General features: G+C 44.2%; 1 protein-coding gene across 3 annotated transcripts in view; it reads left to right on the plus strand.

Annotated features, from left to right (window-relative positions):
* The window catches only part of TBXAS1 (thromboxane A synthase 1), a 185574-nt gene that overhangs the window by 103917 nt on the left and 61641 nt on the right, over positions 1-20016 (plus strand). For 2 of the 3 annotated variants that reach the window (XM_034965090.3, XM_008965963.4), the window contains exons 6-8: positions 14385-14473; positions 16481-16629; positions 18656-18786. In XM_034965090.3, the coding sequence (XP_034820981.1) occupies positions 14385-14473; positions 16481-16629; positions 18656-18786 (369 nt within the window). Of the gene's footprint in view, positions 1-13567; positions 13706-14384; positions 14474-16480; positions 16630-18655; positions 18787-20016 lie in introns of all 3 variants that reach the window. The other variant, XM_034965091.3, reaches the window with a different exon arrangement.

Genomic DNA, 20016 nt, shown 5'->3' on the forward strand with positions numbered 1-20016 from the left:
GTCGTTTCCCAAGCAAAGCCAGTGCTCCTGGAGTCCAGTCTTCTCCCTCTAGTCCAGAAATCAAATGCATAGTGCCTGAATTAATTGCAGAAAATAGAGTTCCTCAATATGTCCACGGCATTAAGATGCCAAGAGAAGCCAGGCAAGGTGGCTCACGCCTGTAATCCCAGCACTTTGGGAGGCCAAAGCGGGTGGATCACCTGAGGTCAGGAGTTCAAGACCAGCTTGATCAACATGGTGAAATCCTGTCTCTACTAAGAATACAAAAAGTAGCCAGTGTGGTGGCAGGCACCTGTAACCCCAGCTACTCAGGAGCCTGAGGCAGGAGAATCGCTTGGATCCAGGAGGCAGAGGTTGCAGTAAGCCAAGATCATACCACTGCACTCTAGCCTTGGTGACAGAGTAAGACTCCAGACTCCATCTCAAAAAAAAAAAAAAAAAAAAGCCAAGAGGTAGAGAGAGATTTCATAGAGCCCATTATTTACCATACACTATCAATAACCTTGAAATTCCCTTGAAAGGCATTTTTTTCTACTCCATACAGTTCAATTTAGGTTCTTGGGTTTGCGTTTGAAAGGATTCCATCCCAGAGGCAGGAGAAGTTAACTTTTTCCCCACCTCTGGGGATTTTAGACCTGGCGAGTTGAAGTTTACTGGAAGGCCCCTAAGGAGACCCTTCAAGAAGAAGTTGGCTGTGCAGATGGCGCTCAGGTGGGAGGGGGAAGAAAGATGGTCTTCAAAACACAGAGATGTGTAGCATATGTGTTAGATATGGTTCTGGGGAGAACCATATTTAAGGGAGGAGCGGAGGAGAAACCTATAAAGAAGACTCAGGAAGAACAGCCTGAAATGGAAACCAGCAGAATGTGGAAGGGGAAAGCATTTCAAAGAGGAAGGAGCAGCCAGAGGTGTTAAATGCTGCTCACATGGAAAGAAACACGAGGACGAAAAAGTGCACAGCAAAGATAATATTTCTGAAACGTGAAACCAATGTATGTCTGTTTCATGCTCCATAGATCGTGTTCCCTGTAATTTTCCCGCACCCGCGGAATCAATGGCACCCACTGCTCCTGAAGGTGCCTCTGAGGAAGACAGTAGGTGCCATCCAGAACAAGGAAGTAGTTGCTTGATTTTGAACTGTACGTTAGCAAGCTTTATTAGGAGAGGAAAGAGTTTTCCTAATTCCAAAAGCAGCTCCCCTTTGCATATGAAGAGCAGGGGGTTTGAGGCTCTAAGCCACGGTGTAGACAGGATGCAGGAAATGACAGGGGGGCTGCTTCTGGGCTGTGGAAGATGGGTGGAGGGGACAAAATGAGAAGTGTCCTATCTTCCTCCCCAAAACCTCCTGGTTTCTGGATGCTTCCTCAAACTTTAATCTCCCAGCTGCCTTTGTTCTCTAAGTCACTGGTTCTCAAACCTTGTGGGACCAAGGGCTGCATGAGAATCACCTAGGACCCTTGTTAAAAATACATAATTTCAGCCACCTCAAGATCTATAGAATCAGAATTTCTAAGGGTAACTGAGAATTCGCATGTCACGAGTTCCCTGGAAAGATTCTGCTGAGAGCCAGCGTGGAAAGCCCCGGCACAGTGAGTGTTCCTGTTGGTCCCCTCTCTGACCATCTCAGACCGACTACATCTCCAGGCTCGAAGGACCTGGCCCCCGAACCCCCACCCTCCACTGCTTTATTTTTCTCTGTGGAACTATCACCAGCTAACATTCCATTTTGTTTACCTGTTTATTGTATGTCCCCTTCTGCTAAATGGATGCTTCAGGAGGACAAAGTCTTTTTGCTTTTTTCTTATTTTCTTTATTGTTAACTGCACACACTAGGTACATAATAGACATTCAGGAACAATTAATGAATGGATGTATGAAGAATCAAAGAACCGAGAAGCTTTCTACCTATTCTGCCTAAGGATACATGATGCAACTAAGCTAAAAAAAATGAAAGGGAAATAATTCTATCATGAAAAAATTAAATAAGAGGATACAGCAAACTGGCTTTTCCTTTAGAGAGTCACCAATATACATACATATATGTATACACATACAAAAAGTCACAGACACAAAGAGGGAAATGAGCCACAGTGTTAGGAGACAGCTCAGAGACTCTGAGCCACAGATACTCGGCTGTGGGTACCTGAGTCAGTTTTCCTGGAAATAGCTTTGAAATACCAGCATCTCTAGTCCTTTCTGAATTTGTAAGTAGTCTTTGGACTTTTGTTATCAAACATCAGAGTTTATTCTTGAAATAAAAGTTTGTTTCCCCTTGGAATTCTGAGGCTTTCTCCTTTAGAACCTTGGCAGCCTAAGTCCCTCTCTACCTGTGTCTTTAAGTATGGTCAATATTCAAAAGCTTTGGATGGCGTTGTCTTCGTTTATGTGGATATTAGGTTGCCTCAGTCAACAATGCTTGAAAATTGCTTTAAAATGAGCATCATATCATGAAGCCATATTTGTATTTAAATTAAAATTGTTTTTTTTTTTTGGCCTATGTCATACCAGGGATAATATAGAGCGACAGAGAACCAGGGAAAACGTGATTCATGCATCTCCAAGTCAGGAAAAAGAGACTATTGGAATCATAGCCAGAGACAAACAAGTTATTGGGATTTATAGAAAAGGATGGCTGAGCATTCCTGGAAAAACAACTGACTTTTTGTTGTTGTTGCTGTTGTTAGGGAAGATTTTGTCTGCTTAACTGGCCAGAGTTTTCACTCCATCCCCCAAAGAATTGACGTTTTAAAAAGCACAACTGTAGATTTAGATTTTCACAGTCTTTTGCTAGATTCTTTACCAAAGACTATTAGTGAGTAGTAACCCTGGGATTGTGTAAAACTTTATTAAGGATGATGGAATAAATAGGTTTAATTTCAGGAAATAAAACTGGGGCTAAATTAGTACTTCTCTGAGGGAAAATGTATAAATAATGTGATCCCCTGGGGACCCAGGTTAGCACTAGCTTTATTTTTAAATTTTATAACTCATCTGAAAGAGAGAGAACACAGTGGAATCTATATATTTGTATATTCCTCTAAGCTGTTCTGATTTGAAAGATATTAAATCAATAGGAATAACTTTCTGAGACTCTTGTAAGATTGCATAAGTCAGCACAAAAGTGGCAGGTAACCTTCAGTGTAAGCAAGAATAAAAGAATACATTTAGGAGAAAGGCATCTAAACTGTACTTATATGATGATGAATTTCAAGCTATGAATTACTACCAGGGAAAAGGATTTGAAATATGGAGGACCAAAAAGGCCCCACAGTCAAATAATTTGGTGAAATATTACAAACTATATTCTTCAAGATTCACCATGTACCTGAGCATATGAAAGGCTTGAGAAAGGCCTGCAGTAAAGAAACCTGCTTAACTTTGTTTATTCTGGGCTCAAATAGGTTTTCAAAAGGAGAGAACGTGGGTTGTTAACTTCCTGGTTGGCTACTGAGAGAAATGAGTCTCTTGAGCAATTATCCTTTGCAGGTAGCTTCCATGAAGAACCCAGTTTTTGAGTGCCTCTAGCAGAGACTAAGCTTCAAACCTCATTAACCATGGATCCAATCCAATATGGCAGCTTGTATGTTCTCCATTCTCAAAGCCCAATATAAATGATGGGCTTTCTTCATTCACCCAGATAACTAAGAGCTGATGGTACCCCATTGAGCGGATATGGGAGACAATGAATCTTCATAGATGAGTGCCTAAGGATGTATGTGTCACTCAAGAGTAAATGAACCAATCACGTTGCTATGCATAGGGACTCAGTTAAAGAAAAGTCAGATAAAATGGGAGGCTGGTATCTCGCACAGCACTGATCCGGCTCTCTGCCTAATTTTTCACTTTTCATCCAGATGTTCCCCGTCAAGAAGGCACAGTCAATAATGTATGAATCTTAAAGGCAGAGGCAGATGTGGTTATTACTCCCTGTAGGCATTTCCTGACTTGGAGACGACATGTTACTCGAGAATGACTACAATTTTTAAAAATTTAAGTGGATATAGCCCGCTTATGAGTAAATGCATTTCAGTGCAAAAGTCTTTTCAGAATTACAGTCATCATCACAGTTTAGTTTGGCCTTTACATTTTCACTGTAAACTCTCCAGACGGTCACATACGGGGGCTTCTAAGGCAGAACACGCTTCCCAATAACATTAGAGCAAGCAGCCTTCTCTAGGAGGCATCCATTTCCAGCAGTCTATTTTTAATATTTGCTTTTATTTCTTAATCCTCCTGAACAATAAAAATGAACGTCATTATAACCAAGTGTGGCTGTAGTCATCAATACTTCAGAGTCCAAAATACATTGGCCTTGCCTGACCAGTTGCCCATTTTCCGGAATAGCTGGGTATTTATCTAGCAGCGAGAGACCATTATCCTGAGACACAGTCGTGTTCCACCGACACCTGATCTGCTAATTAAAATCACTATCATGATGGACTGTTTAAATTCTGGTTTAAATGTTCCTTTTGCATTTGCATTTAAAAGAAAACACACTCCTCATCATGGGCACCCCAGCCTGGGTTATAATTTGGCTTTCCTTTGCCAGAATTATAATGTCACTCTGACTTGCCGCTGGTTAAATCTAAAAGAGCATCTAAATGTGCCTCACAGCTTGGCTGTTGCTTGGCAACGCCAGCAGCCACCTCCTCATTGGGGTGACTTCTAATTGGTCACAAGTCTTGACAGGAGCCACTGACTTATTAGAAATGACACTTGATTATTCACCTAGATGGCTAGAGCTGATACTTAGCAGCAGGAAATTTTGCATAAAAAGGAGTCGTGGATGTTTTTAATATCTGGGTGGCTTTTAGCGATGGTGTAGTGGAAGAAGGAAGTGATAAGTTTCATTAGTGGAAATTAATTTTTCATTTGTTGGTCACCAGTTTAGAGCACTTTAAGGCATTAATTTTTTCATTTAAAAAAAAAAACCAGAAATATGTTTAAATACCTTCCCCCACCCCCAGCAGCTGACCCTTACTTATTCAGAAAACCCTCCTCTGACATCAGCCCCAAAATATTGCCCCCAGGTCCACCAAGGGCCAAATCAGATGAAATGTTCAATTTATAAAGGTCAACAAATATTTATTACTTCCTGTTGTTAAGGAGTTTATAATGTAGAAGAGAAACAAGGTACATAAATCACTGCATTATTACCAATCGTGGAAGGTGGTGACAGAGCTGGGGTCCTGCTTTGAGCATCAGAAGCCACTTTGGCAGGGAGGAAGCAGCGAGTAGCACCGGAATTGAGCTCTGAAGATTTTGCTGTTTTGACAGAGGGAGAAGGTGCATTGCAGGTGGAATGAGCTGCAGGAATCAAGGCATCTGGACAGAAAAGTACAGGGTGTGTTCAGGGAATAGGGGAGTACAAATTGGCTGGAACACAGAGTACATGTAAGGGATTAGTGAGAAAGAAAGCTGAAAAAGTAGGTTGAGGCACGTACAGTTCACTGTTCTGTGCCGAGAGAGTGTTTGGTGCACACTTCACTAGAGCTCGAGGAGCTATTAAATACTTGAAAGTGAGGGAGTGACCTGCTCAGAACTCTGTGTTAGGAAAAAGGGTTTCATTTCAGCTGTTTAGCCCCCAAGCCAGCCATTTCCCAGACCCATGGGGCAAATCTTTCTGGTGCAGATGAGGGGAACTGTGAATTGTCTGGAGGAGTCTCCTCTTTGTAGTAGCCCCAAGTAGGGGCAGGCTCCCAGGGGCCATGTTATGACATCAAGGCAGCGGTGTCCACTGTGGCTCTTTTGAGTCCTTCTTCGTGTGTGGATCAACAAGTCACCCAAGCTACACACCATCAACGTTTGGGGCTTATCTCTGTTTAGATGGATAGGGTTATGCAAAAAAGACCCTCTCCTTCCCTCTCTGTGTGTAGGAAATATGTTTTCCCTAGCACTCAGCATTGTCCAAACTTTCAGGAACTCCAAAGGCTTAAAGATGGTGGGTTTTTTCTTTCTCAAGTTTATGACATAAGATCTGCACAGAATGACCTAGAAGTGAATAAACTAAGGAGCAAAGGAAATGTGGAGGCTGATTTTTGTGGGAAAGCAACAAGCCAGGAGTCAGGAGATCTGGGGTTCCAATTCTCATTTGAACACAAAAATAACCAGATTCTGCCCTTTAGGTCCCTATGTATTCTGAAGTTGATGTGTCAAAGAAATGACAAAAGGCTTTCTTAGGAATGGGATGTGTTGCTGAAAGCACATGGACCAATGATCTGACACTTCCCTGCACTGAGCTAAGAATTTGGCGGCTCTCTCCATGGCTTCAAGCAACTGTCTCAACCTGATGCTTTGTGACCTCCTTGGAATCCTCAAATGTCAGTGGAAAGGGACATTATAGCTCATTGCGATCAGCCCTTCATTTAGGGGTGAGGACCCACGTTCAGAGAGATTCAAATGCCAGGCCCAAAGTAACACATAGGACCAGCATGAGTCTCAGCTTTCTGCTTCAGAGCCAGTTTTCAGCAAACCACACTGCATTCATGCTAAGAGACAGTGCCTCAATCTGTTCATGTTTCTTGGGTACCTTCTATGTCAAGGCTCTCAAGGAACATTTGGTCAATCAGTCATCACACAGGTATTTATAGAAAATCAACAGAATGGGGTGTGCTATGCTCATTCTTGATATAACAAATAACAAAAACTTCATTAATCCATGACAATATACAATAGTTACCACAAAAGAGCAATATTGAGAGTGTATTAGTTATCTATTGCTGTGTAACAAAATTACCCCAAAACTTAGTGGCTTAAAACAAACTTTTGTTAGCTCATTGTTTCTGTGGGTCAGGAATCCTGGCATGGCTTAGCTGAGTGCAAAGGCTGAGTCCAGAGGGACTGAGGGCTGAGGCCAGAGGGATCAAGGTGTCTTGGAGTAGTAGTCAAATGGCTGGCCTGATCTGTGGTCTCATCTGAAGGCTTGACTGGGGGAAGATCTGCTTCTAAGCCTCATCGCATGGTTATTAGCAGGATTCAATTCATAATGGACTTTGGAAGATAAGAATCTTGTACTGTGTCCTTCAGTCAGTGGGGATCTACAAATGTTTCAGCAAAGCATTACTGAAATAACAAGTATTTTTGGAAGATCTGGCCAGGCATGGTAGCTCATGCCTGTAATCCCAGAATTTCAAGAGGCCAAGGTGGGAGGATCGTTTGAACCCAGGAGTTCAAGACCAACTTGGGCAACATAGGGAGACCCCATTTCTACAAAACATTAAAAAAATTAGCCAGCTGTGGTTGTGTGTGTCTGTAGTCCCAGATATTAATACTTGAGGGGCTGAAATGGGAAGATGGTTTGAGCCCAGGAGGGCAAGGATGCAGCGAGCTGTAATCATGCCACTGCACTCTAGCCTGGGTGACAGAATGAGATCCTGTCTCAAAAGAAAAGAAAAGAGGCCAGGAGGCTCTTTCAAAAAACTTTCTTTAGTACACCTGGGTGTCAGGCACTGTCAAAGTCCTAAGACTACAAAGATGCTTAGGCTATAGTCTTTTTTCTCAAGAAGGAAGATGACAACCATATTCCAGGTGACAGGTAGCAACACCTGAACTAGGAGGTGACTGAGGAGATAAATATGAAAGAACAGATGAAAGAAAGGAAGCAATGTTAACATGATAAGGCAAGAACAGATGGCTCCAATGGGGAGTTGTCCCTGAGGAACAAGAAAAGAGAAGAGAATGATTCCAGTAGTCCAAACCAGCCTGGGAGGATGGATCCCTCCAGAGGACAACTACCATGTTTACACCACTCCCTGCCTTCTTTGCCAAGTGTTTTGCATATTTTGTTTCTAATCTTTGTCACGACTCTTCAAGGGAGGTATTATTTTCATTTTTGCAGACGAGGAACTAGACTCAGTGAGGTTAGGCAATGTACCCAAGATCACACAGCTATAAAGTGCCAGGGGAAGGAAACCTACTAATTTGCAGTGCCTTTGAGTATTTGCTATGCTTGGGGCAAGTATTCTCCAACAAGGTCGGAATCTTACACTCAAGGAAGGAAACTCAGTGATGAGATTCTGGGAGTCACCCAAAAGGAGAGGAGAAGAAGACCTTTGAGCAGAAGCTCTCAGCCCTTCTTGGTCATTACTCTCTTTGCCCACTCATCAGGCCCTCCCTCCTTTTAGAATTCACTCTGTTGCCCTCTGTCTGCACCTTGACTCAAAATTTCACAGACACAGTTGGTAGAAAATCCATAAACTGGTGCCCATCAATGACAGGCTGGATAAAGAAAATGTGGTACATATATGGCATGGAATACTATGCAGCCATAAAAAGGGACTAGATTATGTCCTTTGCAGGGACATGGATGGAGCTGGAGGCCATTACCCTCAGCTAACTAACACAGGAACAGAAAACCGAACACCACATGTTCTCACTTACAAGTGGGAGCTGAACAATGAGAACACATGGACATAAGGAAGAGAACAACACACACTGAGGCCTGTTGGGGGAGGGGGGAGGAAGAGCATCAGGATAAATAGCTAATGCTTAATACCTAGGTGATGGGTTGATAGGTGCAGCAAACCACCATGGCATATATTTACCCATGTAACAAACCTGCATATCCTGCACATGTATCCCAGAACTTAAAATAAAATAAAATTTTTAAAAACCGGGTACTTTAATTACATAAGAATCTCCAGGTTATGCAGAACCTTCCTTCCTTGGGGAATTTGCTTCCCAGGGTGGGGATTGTGATTTCCCCTGAATGGTTACCACTGGTTACCAGAGAGCTGCTCAGCCTCACACTCGGCATCACCTCTGTAGGGACAACCAAAGTGAGAGGTGAGAGGAACAAAATGGGAAACTTTCTCCCCTAGCTTGGCTGCTGCACTGCAACCCCGGTCTTAGCTTGGGCTGTCATAACCAAATACCATTGAGTGTGTGGCTTAAACAACAGACTTTTTTTTTTTTTGAGATGGAGTCTTGCTCTGTCTGTCACCCAGGCTGGAGTGCAGTGGCGTGATCTTGGCTCACTGCAACCTCCACCTCCCAAGTTCAAGTGATCCTCTGGCCTCAGCCTCCTGAGTAGCTGGGATTGCTGGCACGGGCCACCACACCTGGCTAATTTTTGTATTTTTAGTAGAGAGGGGGTTTCACCATGTTGACCAGGCTAGTCTTGAACTCCTGACATCAAGTGATCCACCTGCCTTGGCCTCCCAAAGTGCTGAGATTACAGGAGCGAGCCACTGTGCCAGGCCCAGACATGTATTTTCTCACAGTTTTGGAGGCTGGGTGCCAGCGTTGTTGGTTTCCAGGGAGGCCTCTCTTTCTGGTTTGTGGGTAGCCGCCATCTTGCTCTGTGCCCACAAGACCTGTTCTTTGTGCATGAGAGAGAGAGAGAGGGAGAGAGAATAAGCATGAGTGCTCTGGTGTCTCTTCTTATAAGGACACCAATCCTATTGGATCAGGGCCCCATCCTTGTGACTTTAACCTTAATTACTTCCTTAGAAGCCCTATCTCCAAATACAGCTACACTGGGAGTTGGGGCTTCAATATATGAATTTTGAGGCGACCCAAACATTCAGTCTATAAGAACTCCCAATAAATCACTTTTTTAAAACCTAATAACATTAATATTTTATCTGATTATAAGTGTAATACATGTGCATTGTGAAAAATTTGGAATAAAACAAAAAATAAAAATTACTCATTATCCCATGAAGAAGATGAAATGTAACAACCGAATGAGTCTTTTAGTAAGATCTGAGTGATAATAGCATTGTGTATTCATCTGTGCATGTGTGTGTGTGCACATGCCACGTTTGCCTGCTTGTTCAAAAATCTAGGAGAAGAACTGCAGGGTTTGTGGATTGTATAAAGATTATGCAAGCCCATCAAAGACAGCTTTTGTTTGTATGCAACTCATGTAAAAGTAAATATTCCGTAACTGCTGTGTAAAATGCAAGGAAGAAAACCTGAAATGATGGCTATTGGCCAACATACAGATTATGCTCTGCTGTCTTATAATATTTTCTCTGCATTGCTTTTTAAAACATTTTTCATATTACATGCCCCATCTCATATCACATTAACCCAAATAAAAATGTCATTATCCATTCAGTTCGACAGACAGCAGGCAGAGTATCGCAGAAAATTACAATCACGTCAGGCAGCAACAAAGGATTCTAGTCAAAGGCACGTAGAAGACCCGATGGTGGGCAGCTGGCCTGGGCTCTCTTTCACACTGTCCAGGAATATGTTTGGATTCAGAATGGGTGGCCCCCTCTTTATACACAGGGCATGCCTCTGAAGAGTTGTGTGTAAATCACATTTTATGTTCCATCTCTTTTGTTATGTTAAGAAAGCTTCAAGCTAGATATCTAAAAAGACTTCCTTTCAAACAGTACGTATATATATGTAGATAGATAGACAGATTTTCTTTTACCATGTTACTATTCCTCTGAAATAAATTTAAAAGGTATTTAGGTTTACGGGATTTTATTAAACTAGGGTTCAGGTGTACCACTAAACTTATTGAGATAACTGAAGGAAGATAGCCAGTAAAGCTAGTCATAAAAATGTGGCTTAGACTGTACTGACTTTTCCAATGTTAAGGGTAGACTGAGACTTCTTGGAAGTTGGGGCCTAGAGACCATTTTAAGTGACCCATTGGCACACCGGTTTGTACTGATGGATTATTAAATCAATGGTTTGTGAGAATTTAGAAAAGCATGCAGTAGTCATGAAGCATCAACACAGAGATACTAAGAATAAATCAGGATAGTCATACTTATTTTTCTTTTTTGAGTGGACTTCCAGATAGGTAGATGAGGTAAATCACATTTCTGTTTCTGCAAATCATTTGACAAAGTCTTCCCCAGCTGACTCATCAGTAAAGCGGTGCCTGGCTGAGTATTTACATAGGTTCATGCACAGATAGCCCAAGATCCAAAAACAGTGATGATGAATGATTCTGCGGCTACCTAAAATAGCTGTCCAGTGGAGGGGCACAAGGCTCTGCACCAGGGCCTGCCTACAGACCGACGAACTGAAGGGAGGCTTAGAAGGCACACTTACTACATTGCAGATAGAACGAAGAAAGAATAGCCCAGTGTTGCAGGTGATGGGATTTTTTTTTTTTTTTTTTTTTTTTTTTTTTTTTTTTTTTTTGAGACGGAGTCTCTCTCTGTCACCCAGGCTGGAATGCAGTGATGCATTCTTGGCTCACTGCAACCTCCACCTCCCAGGTTCAAGCGATTCTCCTGCCTCAGCCTCCGAGTAGCTGGGATTACAGGTGCCTGCCACCACGCCCAGCTAATTTTTATATTTTTAGTAGAGAGGGGGTTCACTCTGCTGGCCCGCCAGGCTGGTTTTGAACTCCTGACTTCAAGTGATCCACCTGCCTTGGCCTCCAAAAGTGCTGGGATTACAGACATGAGCCACCACGCCTGGCCAGGTAATGGGATTTTAATGAGTGAGTACATCTTTTGCTCCCCCACAGTGTTCAAACACCCCAGTGCTCTAAGCCCTGTGGCTTTATGAACAGCAAATCTATTTTCCCAAGATGGCTCTCCCTCCATGAGCCTTGGCAACAGGGGACTCATGAGTCTCAGATGCTCTGCTATCTCTCCACTTGGGTGTGTTATGCTGTGAACATTCTGCTCCTTGAGCTGTTGTTCAGCCATCCATAGCGCTGTCCAGGCCATTGTCCCTGCCTTGGTTACCGCCTCCACGTGGCAGCCTTCATGGAGCCATTGCAGCTTTGATCTACAGGACCCCCTCACCCTCCATCTACAGGACCCCCTCACCTTCCATCTACAGGACCCCCTCACCTTCCATCTACAGGACCCCCTCACCCTCCATCTACAGGACCCCCTCACCCTCCATCTACAGGACCCCCTCACCCTCCATCTACAGGACCCCCTCACCCTCCATCTACAGGACCCCCTCGCCCTCCATCTACAGGACCCCCTCGCCCTCCATCTACAGGACCCCCTCGCCCTCCATCTACAGGACCCCCTCTCCCTCCATCTACAGGACCCCCTCACCCTCCATCTACAGGACCCCCTCACCCTCCATCTACAGGAACCCCTCACCCTCCATCTACAGGACCCACTCCTTCAGCAGAGGAGTTGGGCCCCTAGTAACACAATTCTTTCCTTACACCCAGAGCATGTAGGACTGACTCAGAGGAAACTGCAGAGGAGAGGGGTCCTATAAAATTTCATGTCCTCCCAACATCCTGTCAATAGCCGGCCAGCTGTCCCACTCTACCAGGTGTCTCCAACCAACTGAATATTCCAGAGAAGATAAGAGATCGTTCTGCTCAGAACACACGGCAGGACAACTAATGCCTTTCTAATGAATGGTCCCTAAAAAAATCGAAATAGCAATTGTACCTGGTTATCATCCATGGAAAAAGACCTCGTGGTTTTCATTAACCTGAACCTCAATATTTGCCTGCACTGTTTGTCTTCTAGAAAAGTCAACATAAACCTGGCTTTGCGATTGACGTGTAGGGTACAGATCTCAGGAAGTGATTCATTTACCATACACCAATCCACACCTGAAATACTGTATTCCACTTATGAGGCCACCTTTAGGAGTGACCCTGATAAAGATGAGAGCAATAAGGCAGGAGGGGTGTATGCAAGCCGTATGGTTCAGTCCCCCATTGAAAGGATGGGGGCAGCCAGGCACAGTAGTTCACGCCTGTAATCCCAGCACTTTGGGAGGCCAAAGCAGGTGGATCACGAGGTCAGGAGTTCTAGATCAGCCTGATCAACATGGTGGAATCCCGTCTCTACTAAAAAAAAAAAAAAAAAAAAAAAAAAAAAAAAAAAATTAGCCAGGCGTGGTGGCACACACCTGTAATCCCAGCTACTTGGGAGGCTGAAGCAGGAGAATCACTTGAACCTGGGAGGCAGAGGTTGCAGTGAGCCGAGATCACACCACTGCACTCCAGCCTGGGCAACAGAGCAAGACTCTGTCTAAAAAAAAAAGAAAGAAAGAAAGAAAGAAAAAGAAGGAAAGACGAAGGAAAGAAAGGAAAGAAAGAAGGAAGGAAGGAAGGAAGGAAAGAAAGAAAGAGAAAGGAAGGAAGGAGGGAAGGAAGGAAGGATGGGAACAGTTGTCTAGGAGAAGATGGGGAGCAGATAGGTACTTGCTGTCTGAGTGTCGGGTGCACTGTCATGAAGAAGAGAACAGAAATGAAACCAGCAAAAGATTGTTAGACGAAGTCAGATTTTGCCTCAGTACAACAACATACCTTCTGAGAAGCAGATTAACTTTATAACTTTTCCCAGTGCCTCAAGACTTTAAGAGGAAAGAGTGGGTATTACATAATCAGTACGATTCCATGATTCGTTCATTCACTTAACAAATAATTACTATGAGCCAGGCGCTGTTCTAGGTGCTGGGTTTATAAAAATGAAGAAACAGACTAAGATCTCTCTGACCTCGAGAACTCAATATTCTAGTGTGAAAATCATCAAATCTAAACATAGGTTACATTTTATGTCTTTCATGAGAAATGCTCAGAATGATGTATTAGAGCACGTTGCTTTAGCTGTGATGCTATTCTAGAATGGGCACCGAATAAAATGATTCTGCTCGATATTTTCAGCTTGGCCTTTTAATCATGCAAGAGAGAATAAAAGGTCACATGGATGGCCAGCAGGCTCCACAAAGAATTCCACCCACCCGTTTGTTGAAGCCGAGTGGTATCTATGTGAATCTCCATTATGCCACTCTACCTTTCTGTGTAAGTTAGGAATTTTCTAACATAAAAGTATTTTCCTATTAAAAAAAAGAAACCCAACAATTGCCCCATGTGGGCATAGGAGGCATCTTGAAGACAAGGTTTTCCCAGTATTCGAAAGCTTAGCGGCTTAAGCACAAAAGAATAACCATCCATCAGGAATGCTCTATAAATAATTTCTGTGTTAAATAAGAAGTTGAAATGGATGACCTTAGGTTCCTTTGGATACTAAGATTCAATATTCTAGTGAAAGATCTAAAATACAATCGGAATACACAAGCATAGACTTGGGTTAATTCCAGGGATCGTGCATATGGATTAGGCTTTATTTACTCGCTAATGCTAACCAAATGTCATGAAACTGAGTACTGATTCTCAGTTTTGTCTAAGCACTTAATGATCATTTTCATAATTATTTCACCATATTCACTGTAAATCTGTTCTTCTTTTTTGCTTCCAAAGATAAAAAATGCTTAAGCTAAAATAGACGTTTAGAGCTATTGTATTTTATGAATATTTGTGAATTTTAAGATCTTCTTCTTGAATCTTAGCTGTGTGAAAAATATCTTCCAAACAGTGTTCATTTTCCCAGAAAGCACTACATATAACCTCTTCATCTGCAGCCAATTTAGGTGTACTCCCGGCATGGTGCCCTAATTACACCTTTGTTATCCATTATCAGATGGTTCCCCTCATCAGCCAAGCCTGCGACCTTCTCCTGGCTCATTTAAAACGCTATGCGGAATCTGGGGACGCATTTGACATCCAGAGGTAAGGCTACTGCATTACAGATGAGAAATCGAGTTTTTGAATCACTGCTTCTTGTAACTGTCCATAATTGCTGACAATTACCTTGGGACTAGCAAACTGTGGAAATGCTAGAAGCTCATAAAAGCATGGATGGACTGATTAATAAAAAGAAAAGAAACCCACTTAACATGGGAAAGAGATGTGAGCAGAGCCAGGGTACGTGCGTCCTGTTGAACCTGTGGATGGATCCACCCTCTGACCTCCACAGACCCAGGAATGGGCAGGACAGGCCTGCGCCTAAGGACAGGGATGGGGGGAAAGTTCAAGCATTTTCACTTCAAGAAAAATTGTGGTGCACCTCAGCCCAGAAGCTATAACTTAGTGGTGGACACCAAATTTAAATAACTGATTATCTGGCTTTTCGTCATTTTGTAACTAAAAGGTTTTTGCTTTAAAAAAACATCTTTAGTCTAAGTTTGTCTGACCCACAGCCCGCTGGCCACAAGCAGCCCAGGATGGCATTGAATGTGGCCCAACACAAATTTATAAACTTTCTTAAAACATTGTGAGTTTTTTTGCAGTTTTTTTTTCTCATCAGCTATCGTTAGTGTTACTGTATTTTATGTGTGGCCAAGACAATTCTCCTGCTTCCAACGTGGCCCAGGCAAGCCAAAAGATTTAGCCACCTTTGCTTTAGTCATTTTATGCCAAATCATGGCTTACAGCAGATAAAGAATAAAGTGGGATGGCGAATCATCCAGAAATTTACTCATTATTATCATTGCTAATAAAATAATAACATACTCATCACCAACACTGGTATTGCACCAGTTTACACAGTCTTTTCATCCACATTGTCTCTGATTATTATAGGATGCATGAGTTGGCTAAAGATAAGGTGGCCTCATCAGCTATAAAAGCAAAGTAAATAACCCTCAAGACCCTTAAATCTTCAACCTTCAGGATCAGATGAAATCACATTCAGCAGTCTCATTCTTGTTTTCACTCTAGCAGGGAAACGTGTAATCAATTGTAGAAATGTTTTCAATAAAAGCAGTGTGAATTTTAAAAGTCATCTGGAAACGTGATGTATTCCTTAATGATGTTAGTGGTTATAGAATTCATGTACAAAAGGAGTTAAGTGTGTGCCTACATTGAGAACAAAAATTGGCCTTTTAATTATAAAAAGATATTAATAACCCAGTTTTTAGCTTTTTGGAAAAGAACTTAATCTGACTACTCCTATAAGATAACAAAAAGAATCATTTGAGTTTAAAATGGCCTTTTGAGGGGGCAGCTTTCCTATAGCCTAAGAGGTTAAATTTTCTGGAGCTCCTGCCAGACACTTTTCCTTCTGTTTGTTTCTAAAGCGCAATGTATGTTTTCTGTAATAATATACAGATGTTCATGAAGCCTGCCTTAAAGTTTGTCTTGTGTTTATTTGAGTGCTAAGAGCCCTTGCTTTTTGTTCGTTGCTATTAAGAAAACTGTAAAATCATTAAGAGGAAGAGGGAGACAAAGTTAATAAAACTAGATAATTAGGTTGTTAATTCATCAAGGACAATTTGATGTCTATCAATCAATCATTAGATTCTGGCCTGAGCTGGGCTGTGCAGAGCTTTGGGTACAGCATGTAGGCGTTGGGTCACCTGTGTGCCCCCCTTCCCAGGGAGGAAACTATAAAGTGTCCTTCATAGTACTTGGCTGTGTTCTGGTTGACCACAGCTGCCTGAGGCTCGAAGATGGAAGAGGCCGTGCCCTCCTCTCCTCCCAGGTCTTTGTTTAGACGAGCTGGCTGCCAGGTCTTCGTGTCTCCTCCCACCCTCTGACGTCACTGCTCAGAGTGCCCCATCCAGGAGCCCATCTCCCTCCACCTCCCCCCAGATCTGCAGAAGCTCCTCCTCCAGACACATCTGCAGGGCTGGGCAAGCCAGTGTAAGCAATTCAGGCCCTCCTCCTCTGGAGGGGGCCATTGTGGGTAGCCCCTGCCAGAGTCCTTTCAGATCTCTGTGCTCCCATCTCCCATAGGTGCTACTGCAATTACACCACAGATGTGGTTGCCAGCGTCGCCTTTGGCACCCCGGTGGACTCCTGGCAGGCCCCTGAGGATCCCTTTGTGAAACACTGCAAGCGTTTCTTCGAATTCTGCATCCCCAGACCTATCCTGGTTTTACTCTGTAAGTGCGGCTGCAGCCCGGGGCGCTGCGATGACTCCAGCAAGTTGGGCAGACCCTATGACACCTGGGGTGGCTTCTGGGGCTCTGTCCCTGCCACTGGGAAAGGGCACTCAGGGTGTTCCCCTGCAGAGGCTTTGTCTTATGGAGCCACCGGGTTCCTCTTGTCACCCGCCTAGGGCCACTTATTAGCAATGCTGTAGCCCTGGCATTGGTAATAAGTGGCCCCACCACCATGGTGAGAACAGTGGGGACGCACCGTCTTAGGCACTGGGTGTGCGTTGCCTCACTTAGTCCTAGTAATCACCCTATGAGAAAAATATTCTTGTCCCTATTTCTCAGGTGTGAAACAGGCCTAGAAAGACCGAGCTGAGACTGGAACCCAAAGCCTTTCATTTCCTAGGGCATATTTCTTTCCTTCAGCAAAAGCCTCTTCACAGGACTTCTCCGCTTGAAGCCCAACACACAGAAATCCTGTGTGGTGGATGAGGATTAGGTTACCCAATGCACGAGGACCAGTCTATTTATTTTATTTTATTTTTTATTATTATTATTTTTTTAGATGGAGTTTCGCTGTTGTTGTCCAGGCTGGAGTGCAATGGCACGATCTCGGCTCACCGCAACCTCCGCCTCCTGGGTTCAAGCGATTCTCCTGCCTCAGCCTCCTGAGTAGCTGGGATTACAGGCATGCACCATCACGACCAGCTAATTTTGTATTTTTAGTAGAGAAGGGGTTTCTCCATGTCGGTCAGGCTGGTCTCGAACTCCCGACCTCAGGTGATCCACCCACCTTGGCCTCCCAAAGTGCTGGGATTACAAGCGTGAGCCACCACACCAGGACTTATTTTATTTTTATTGTAGAAGTGAGATTTTGCCCTCTGGCCAATTCTAGTATCTTCTTGCTTTTATAGGAGCATTGACGTGTTGTTATGCTTGGTATTGATTATTGCCATGATTTCTAACCATTCTGCTGGGCTGGTAAATTCCATTCATTCCTTGACCAGTTTCATTCCCGTTTCTGAGCCGATGTCCATGGGAGCCCGTCACCTCACTGGCTCCGCCCTGAAATCGTAGGCAGAGTCACTCTGAGTGTCCAGCAGTCTCTTCCTGCACCCTTTCCACCGATCTTGGAGGCAGCACAGGCTGTGTCTGCCCCTTGTGCCTCAACCACGGCCCAGGCCTGTGGGGCAGGTGGCTCAGTTGTGCCATCCCTTCTATTCCTCCTCTCTGCCTCTGCAGGGCCCTCCTGCTGCTGTGTCACATTGGTTCGGACTCTGGCTCTTGAAAATGGGCCTGCACATTCTGAGAGCGTGTGTGTCTGGAGATGTTCTCCCCAGCCCAGCTCCCATAGAGCCCGGTGCAGGGTGAACCCACAATGGAAGCTGAGAAGCTGAACCCAGCCAGTGCCCCTCTCCAGGGGAGATGAGGGGTTCCTGACTCTGGCAGCCCGATCCCCAGCACATGGCAGCAAGGGCCCATGCTGCACCCAGGGGCCGGCAAGGGAGGCACCCACAGCAGCAACAGCCAGTACCCTTGTCAGCAGCTGCAGTGGCAGCTCTTGGGAGCAATTCAGGAGGTCATGCTGGGAACAATTATCCACCGGAAAGAAAATTCAAATGACCAGAAAGTTTGTAAAAAGTAAATCGGCTTCTACCACTTGCTAAGGCTTGAAACAGCCTGTAATCCTTTCTCTCTTAATGAAGTACAAAGACCTTCAGGTCTCATCCCCAGGACCTGAAACATTAATTTATGAGGGTGACCTTGACCTCTTGAGGGCCAGATGGAAGTGCAGACTCGATTAATTGCACAGATGTTTATTGAGTGCTTACTATGTGCCAGGAATGGTGAGGAGTACCGAGAGGGAGTGAGACATCACCCCTGCTCTCAGAAGCAGCAGTGCGGCGGGGAGGGCAGGACTCCAAAACGGCTCCGATTCCAGGCCCGCGTTTGCTTCCCGGGAACAGGCGTCTAATGGCCCTGGTTTATTATCACCCCCTTTTCAATGCCACTTTTGTTTTTCTCTTTCAAGTATCATTTCCATCCATAATGGTCCCACTGGCCCGGATTTTGCCCAATAAGAACCGAGATGAACTGAATGGCTTTTTTAACAAACTCATTAGGAATGTGATTGCCTTGCGGGACCAGCAAGCTGCCGAAGAGGTAACGTATTTTAATAGGACACAGCCTTGAAATGGAATGGAGCCGACTTTGGCATCACTGTCTCTGCTCTTTCTCTTCCCTCTCAGCCCCACACATCACACCGTGCCGTCCTTCAGCAACCCACCACTTACAGCTTCCAGGGACAGTGGAGAGAACAGAGGAAGGTTGAGGAAGGTCAGACAAGAAAGGGAGGGTGGGACGGCAGAGAGAAGCCTACAGCAATGTGTACATCCTCGGACACAGACGGGTAGAATTAAAGCCGCCCCCAAAACTGTCTCCCTAGTGCAAGCATCAACCCAAGCACAGGTTAGATTAGCCCAGAAGAATTTTCTGGGTAAATGTGCCCACATGCAATTTTCATGAGCATATTCTTTATATTGAAAACCCAGCAAGATGGAGTTCTCCAGCATGAACAGCATGCTTATTAGAGAGTTCGGCAACTGTCAGTCACTAACCCCACACTCCCACTCAGCATGGAGGATGTCGCTACAGAACTCGTGGTTGAGGGCCCCCTGGACTCCTTGGCACGATTCATATGAGACGTAGCATTTTCTTTCCTCCTTGCAGATTTGCACTATGCTTGGCACATAGTAGGAATCAAGTAAATATTTGTTGATTGAACTTGGCTAAAATAGAAAGAGGAGTTTTCAGTGGGAAGAAAGGTCATTTCAATACTGGATATGCATATGCATATGTAAATCTGGGCTTTAAAGCCCTTGTCACATTAAAGAAAGTTACTAAAAAGGAAAACAGGGCTGAAATGGCTTTTCCTTAGCTGACTCGTGCAAGATGCAACTTTAAAAGGGTTGTCTCAAAGACTGGATGGCTCAGAGGAATTGGTGAGGTCCAATTGTTAAGGCACTGGCCTGAAATGAAATCAGGGGTCAATTAGTGGCTTGATACACTGAGCGGTCTTGGGCAGCAACCGTGTCCTCTGCAGCTTCACACCCTGAGAACTGTGCAGCAAATGTGTCTAGATCCAGAAGGCATGGGAAGGTATAGGCAAGCTTGCAGCCCCCTCGGCCCACACCACTGTGAACTCAACTCGCATGTCCTTGGAGGTGTGGGAAGACGCAGCTAACTGGCATCCCTGCCCCGGCTCTGAAGCCTAAAAGGACAGAACATTCTGATCCAGGTTCATGTTTCTCCGCAGAGTGAGGCTAGAGCCAGGGGGAGAAGGGATGAAGAAAGAACCATTTTCAACCCTCAACATTGCTACTAAGGGCCACC

The sequence above is a fragment of the Pan paniscus genome, chromosome 6 (genome assembly GCF_029289425.2).
Source record: "Pan paniscus chromosome 6, NHGRI_mPanPan1-v2.0_pri, whole genome shotgun sequence".
Taxonomy (NCBI): Eukaryota; Metazoa; Chordata; class Mammalia; order Primates; family Hominidae; genus Pan; species Pan paniscus.